The sequence below is a fragment of the Miniopterus natalensis genome, chromosome 9, assembly GCF_054644295.1.
Source record: "Miniopterus natalensis isolate mMinNat1 chromosome 9, mMinNat1.hap1, whole genome shotgun sequence".
NCBI classification, from domain to species: domain Eukaryota; kingdom Metazoa; phylum Chordata; class Mammalia; order Chiroptera; family Miniopteridae; genus Miniopterus; species Miniopterus natalensis.
The window spans coordinates 41787163-41793766 of NC_142089.1; the positions used below are offsets into that span (position 1 = coordinate 41787163).

The 6604-nt window shown below is 48.4% G+C and overlaps 1 protein-coding gene across 1 annotated transcript; it reads right to left on the bottom strand.

Moving 5' to 3' along the window:
• Positions 1-3212: 3212 nt before the first annotated feature.
• Positions 3213-4591, bottom strand: DIRAS3 (DIRAS family GTPase 3). Its single transcript, XM_016208754.2, has one exon. The coding sequence runs from the start codon at positions 4541-4543 to the stop codon at positions 3848-3850; it is 696 nt and encodes a 231-aa protein (XP_016064240.1). The 5' UTR covers positions 4544-4591; the 3' UTR covers positions 3213-3847.
• Between the last annotated feature and the right edge of the window lie 2013 nt (positions 4592-6604).

Consider the following 6604-nt stretch of genomic DNA (forward strand, 5'->3'; position numbering starts at 1 on the left):
GAGCAACAGTAAGGAAGCTCAGGGAAATGACCGTCACGTCATTCCTCACCTCCTGAGGTTCCTAGACACTGCACTTCTTTCCACTGTTAAGTGTTTTCCTTTGCTTGTTTGTCGTGTTACGTCTGGGGTTATTTTAGTTGTAAGAAGAATACCTGAGAGGAATGAGGCTTCTTTATCTTGGCTGGATCCAGAAATCTCCTAAGTACTAAATCTAAGCAGCACTTTCTAATGCTTATTTTACTCGCTAATTTTTTTTTCTGTGATAGAGTACATACCTCTTGATACTCATTTCTCCCCCAGCATCTATGACTGCACATTGTGAGTTCCCGCCTATCTTTTGGTCACTTCTCAGTGTTCTTCAGCTTCCTCTGGGTCTGTAGCTTTCTAAGCTTTGTGCTCCCCAGGAGCCCCATCCTAGCTAAGTCCTTCGATCTTGCCTCTTCTTTTCCCCCTCCGCAGCCTTACCACCAGCTAGGGGTTAAAAACTCATAACGCTTTCTCTCCAGTCCCTAATCCCCATCTAGTTCCCACTGGAAACGTCCACTCGACTATCCTGGCAACTGTTACCCAAAATGTAACATCATCTCATGTGCGTGTGCAAATAGATGTTCCCCCAAATTGGCTCCTTTCTGCCTTACTGAACTTGATTAATGGCCCCCTAACATACTCAGGAATCCCACTCAGAAACATGTCATTTCTGTCCAGCCAGCGTGGCTCAGGCTTGAGCATCGACCCATGAACCAGGAGGTCAAAGTTCGATTACTGGTCAGGGCACATGCCTGGGTTTCGGGTTCGATCCCCAGTAGGGGGTGTGCAGGAGGCAGCTGATCAATGACTCTCACCATTGATGTTTCTATCTCTCCTCCCTTCCTCTCTCTGGATAAATAAAAACATTCAAAAAGAAAGAAAGAAAGAAAGAAAGAAAGAAAGAAAGAGAGAGAGAGAGAGAGAGAGAGAGAGAGAGAGAGAGAGAGAGAAAGGGAAGGGGAGAGGGGAGGGGAGGGGAGGGGAGGGGAGGGGAGGGGAGGGGAGGAAGGAAGGAAGGAAGGAAGGAAGGAAGGAAGGAAGGAAGGAAGGAAGGAAGGAAGGAAGGAAGGAAGAAAGAAAGAAAGAAAGAAAGAAAGAAAGAAAGAAAGAAAGAAAGAAAGAAAGAAAGAAAGAAAGAAAGAAAGAAAGAAAGAAAGAAAGAAAGAAAGAGAAAGCCATTTCTGTTAGTTTCTTCCTCTCTTTCAAACTCCAACACATCACTAGCTCTGGATATTTTCCCTACTAACTAGTTCTCAGATCCATCCCTTCTGGCAATGCCTAGAGCGTTTACTCAAAACCGGGTTCCCTGGACTATTCTAATTGTTTTTAAATTTGTCTACCTGCCTCTTTCCAGTACCTCTTACAGAAGCTCCCCAGTGATCTCTTTTTAATGCAAATGCGATCAAATCGGCTTCAAACCTTTAGTAATTCCCTGTTTACCTCTAGAGGATGAATTCTTAACTCTAATTTGCAGGCTCATCTTCCACAGTTTGCTCCATCCATTTCTGGAAACATGCCGTGATCTCTTAGACCCCACACTTTGTCCAGACCTTCTTTCACACTGCTCTGTTCCCCTAAAAATGTCATCCCCTCCTGCCCCTCCCCACACCAATTTCCCTTAAACCAACTCCTACGAGGCATAAAAGATTCAAGCCATGCCATCTCTTTGGGGAAATAAATATCCTCCAGTGCCCCGCGTCCAGTGATTCTCTTCCCTCTTTTTAACACCCCCGACCCCATGCATGTTGTAATTGCTGATTTGCTTCTTAACCTCCCATTTGGATTCTAGAGGAGCTCTGAGGAAGCTTTCTTTCCCACATCCTTATAATATAGAGAACAGAAAAGTCAGCTACTTGTCCTTGCCTGGTCATCTTGGGGAGAAAGTACACCATCATGCCTCAGAGCACTGACGGGAGCAGAGCACCTGGCTTCAACGATTGGCCCTGCCACTTACTGGTTTTGTGACCTTTATCGGTGTTTCCATCTGCAAAATGGGCAAAACAGTATCCACTTCATTGTTGTAAGGATTAAGTAATATAATGTAGAACATCAGCATGTGGAAAGAATTGATAAATATTTGCTCCGATATAATGTAGAAACACTGGCATGTAGACTATATAAATATGTTATAATCTTAAAAATATTTTGTACTATGTATTACTGCAACATTAAAAACACGTCCTCCCATTTCGAAAGGGTAGTATTTGCTACTTAGTAATCCCTTGTTCATCTATAAGAAGCAACAATGAATGCAATACATTTTCCCAAGGAGAATTCTGAAAAATAGCCAAGATAGTTTGTTTCTTTGAGAAATGGAATAACTCCACTAGACACTTTAGTTAAGAACATTTTTTTTTAGAATAGCATACATAAAAAGCAATGTGGTAAAACCACTTAAGTATTTCTAGTGGTTCAGAATAATTGCTCTGAAAGTAAAAAAGGAAAATCTTAAATAATTGACTATTTAAAATGAGTCACTGAGTGGGTTTTCTAAGCTCAAAACTTTGTACTATTATGAAATAGATGTTTATGGTTCTTTCTCAACAGTGTGTGTGTGTTCCCTGAAAATCATGCTATATATGAAACCATTTTTAAAACACATCAATTGTCCAATATTTGCCCAATATTTTAGGGGGGAAAAAATCACCAGATTGAGAGCCTCCCCCTTCTTCCCCCAATTGGAAAAAAAAAAGACCCAAACATTCAAAAGCAAGGACATGTATACATATATAGTCTCTCACTCAAAAATTATGTTCAAATATAAAATTAATCTTTTTCAAAACTTGCCTTAAGAAGGACTTTCTCATTCAAATCCCAGCCATTTCTCTCCTTACCTTCTATCCCCCCTATCTCCAATATTTCTTTAGGGAAGATGTTTGAGGCAGCCAAAGGCTGGGGTTTGCTTTTCACCCATACCTCCAAGACAGCAGCAGAGTGAGCCTCGTCTCCAAGGACCCCTGGAGTTTTTCTGATGTGAGTCCAGAAAAGCTGTGGATACAAACCAGCTCTGCATTGCAGTGACCCCTTACCACCCCCTCCCCACATTGGCTACTTTCAAGAGGGCAGGGGTGTCCATATGTGAAATTTTTATTAAAAACTTACCCCAGATGTGGTTGAAATTTTAATGTCATACATAATTTTATTTTTTGTCAAGTGGAAAAAAATTATCACAGCTGATTGCATGCAGGAAAAGCTTTATTAAGTCACGGAACTATTATACTTTTTATAAACTGCTATGTGGACTCTCCAAACATTTTTAAATGACATAAGAAACTGGTGCACCTTTAGTAAGCAAGTTCCACTTTCATAAATTTTCTCTGCCCCTACCCCCAACGCACAGCTATAGAACAGTCATTTATTTCTCTCATTTAGTATATCTGTCTCAGAGTCAGTTAGCAAAGCTTTTGTTGCAAAAACACATTTCACTAAGTACACAAGGGGAAGGTTTGATTGGACGTTTACAGAACTTGAGATGTTTAACAATTAATACATATAACACAGGGTTACAAGAAGGGCAGTGACATCTTTCAATTCATTCTTTTGCTACTTTTCATTCTCTTTTCCAAACATTCATCTCCAAAGTCCATCAAGACTTAGTTTCCTTTTCCCCCCCCCATCCTCCAATACCGAATGTTGTAACAATTTGCATTTCCTCGCCTGGGGAAAAAAGACACATGACTAACTGACAAGGAACACATACTGACGTCTAGCTGTTACAACCGCAACTACAGCTCGGACAGTAGGGGTGACGCGCGGCACTAGCATCGGTCCAGGTTCTCTCCGCGCCCCGGGAGGGGGCCGGGCTGCCAGGATCCAGGGTTTACATGATGATGCACTTGCCCAGCAGCTTCTCCACGATCTTGGGCATCTGCGATTTCTTCTGGGCAGGCTGGGCACTGGCGGCGGGCTTCTTCTCCTCGGGGTTCAGCAGCACGTGGAACAGCTCCTGCACGTTGATATCCATCTTGGCCGAGGTCTCCAGGTAGGTGCAATTCCACTCCATGGCGAAGGCCACGGCGTCGGTGGCGCTCAGCTCGCGGCGGCGGATGTCGTCGCACTTGTTGCCCACCAGCACGATGGGGTACTTACCCAGGTTTCTCCCTTTGATCTCGCGGATCAGCTCGTAGAAGGGCTTCAGCTCTTCCAGCGTTTGCTTCCTGGTGACCGAGTAGACCAGCACGAAGGCCTGGCCCCTGGAGATGGCCAGGCGCTGCAAGCCCGGGTAGCGGTGCCCGCCGGCCGTGTCGGTGATGTGCAGCGTGGTGCTCATGCTGAGAGTGCCGCCGGGCACCTGGTGGTACGTGTCTTCCATAGTTGGCACGTACTTCTCGCGGAAGTTGCCGCGCACCCATCTCTTCACCAGGGAACTCTTGCCCACGTCCGGGGAGCCGAGGATCACCACGCAGAGATCTTTGGGCTTCCTCTGGGGCATGATGGTGCGGACGATGAGCAGGGTGGGCAGGGGGCGCAGCCGCTGCAGCAGCTTTTCCTTGAGGCCGAAGCAGGAGTTGCCCATCGTGGGGAACTGGCGCGGAGAGACGTGCGCAACTTCGCTGGCGCTGAGCCCGAAGGAGGCGAAGCCTAACGGGGGGAGAGAGGGAGGTTCAGAGACGGGGCTTGCAGCCTGGAAGGTCGGCCCGGGGGCGCCCCGCAGGGTCCCGGCTCGCTCCCCAGCCCCGCGCCCTCCGTCCTCTCGGGCGGCGCCTGGCGCGCGGCGGAGACCGGTGCCCGCGGGGCGGCGGGCGCGGCACCTCCAGCAAGGACACCTTACCCCGGGCTGCACGCGCGTTCTTTTCTTTCGCAAAACACGGCTCCACTCTCACTGCAGAACCAGACGCTGTAAACACGGACGGCTTCCCAGCCCTTCACACGCACACATCCGAGCGGGTTATCAAAACCCATTCCCCCCTGAATTCACCCTTCTTGGGCTTTTTTCCTTGGGCATGAAAAATTGCCGCGTCTCTGGATACCCTTCGGTCACCGCGGGCAAGGGTTCGCCGCTGCGGGCGCCGCGATCCAGGGTATAGTCATGGGGGCGGCAAGGGGGCGGCCAGGGAACCCCCAGGCGCCGGGATGCTGGGTGCGCGGTGCCCAGATACCCACGGCCGCAGGGACTGCCTCCGCGTCACCCAGGGAGGGCGCCCGCCACTTCCCACCCGCAACAACCCAGGCAGGTCCGCCCGCTACCCTCGCGCTCGGGTGCCCACGGAAAGGGTCACCAAGTATGCGCGCGGGCAAGTCCGCTCCTTGCCCGGCGGCGCCGGCGGTGTCTGCGGCCGCGGCACCCGTCGCTTACCTGAGGCGGCAAGCGGAGCGCGGGGCAGGACCGGCGCGCGCGCAGGTTCCGAGAGGAATGCTCCCGGAGCCCGACTGCGTCAGGAGCGCTGGAACCAGGGGGCGCAGGCTGGGAGACTCCACTTGCACGATACGCAGAGGGGGGGACCGGCCTCGCGGGGGCTGGCCGAGCACAGATGCTGCCAACCCCTCCCCCCCACTTCCGCCCGGCGCCCCCCACACCTGAGAGTGCCTGTACCCGCGGCCCAGGGCTCGGGGGAGGAAGGGGGGGATCCTGGATTTGCAGGCAGTGGTCCCTGTGGGCTTAGCCATGCTGAGATTCTGCAGAGCCTCCCTCCTGGTTGGATTGCCTACGGTTTAGACAGGTTCTGTGTAAGGGGGTTGAGGGGTGCCCTGGAAGCCCAGGGACATTAAGCAGCTATCGCATTCATTACTACTCTTTATACAATGTCTCATTTGATCATCGCAAAAAGCTTATTTAAAAAAGCGGGGCAGGAATGTGTGCAGCCTCTAAGTTGCAAGAGTGGCCCCTGGCAGACAGCTAGCGAGAAAACAAGGACCTCAAGCCTACAGCTGCTAGCAACTGGACTTTGTCAGCAACCTGAATGAACTTGAAAGCAGATTCTTCTCAAGAAAATGTGTGTAAGACCACAGACCAGCCAACACCTTGATTTTAGCCATGACTGAGCGGAGAACCCAGTCGAGCCCATGGAGTTCTATTCTACAAGTGGGTTCTGTAGCTTGGGTGTGTTGTTTTAAGCCATGAAGTTTGTGGTAATTTGTTTCACAGCAAAAGAAAAGTAATGCAGCAGGTAAAATTACTTGTTCAAGGTTACAGAATTCAAAAATGATGGACGTAGGCCCAAACCTAGTTCGTCTAACTCCAGATCTTCTTCTTTTCCTGACATTATAATTAAGCTGATGTTTTGTACTCATTAGTGGAAATATATTTCATAGCTTTTTGTCTTACTAAAAGGCACATCTATGTTGGGTAGAGCTCAAGGGCACATGCTTTGGGGGCAAAAACAAAACAAAACAAAAAATAAAATAACCCACAAAAAAATAAAACCAAATAAAACCAAAAAAACAAACCAAGAAAAAACACACACAGCTACTCTAGGTTTAGAATATTTGTGTGTTGTTTCCCTTGTCCTCTGAATACACCTTAATATGCCTTTGAGCTGTGGGATCTTGAGAACTTACATTTTTTATAGAAGGGGATACCTAGGAGAAAGAATTGTGAGGAGGATTCAAGGAGCTATTGTCTGAAGCACTATTAGAA

Excerpts from the sequence above, each read along its gene's own strand:
- DIRAS3 (XM_016208754.2), bottom strand. The coding sequence starts at position 4,543 with ATGGGCAACTCCTGCTTCGGCCTCAAGGAAAAGCTGCTGCAGCGGCTG.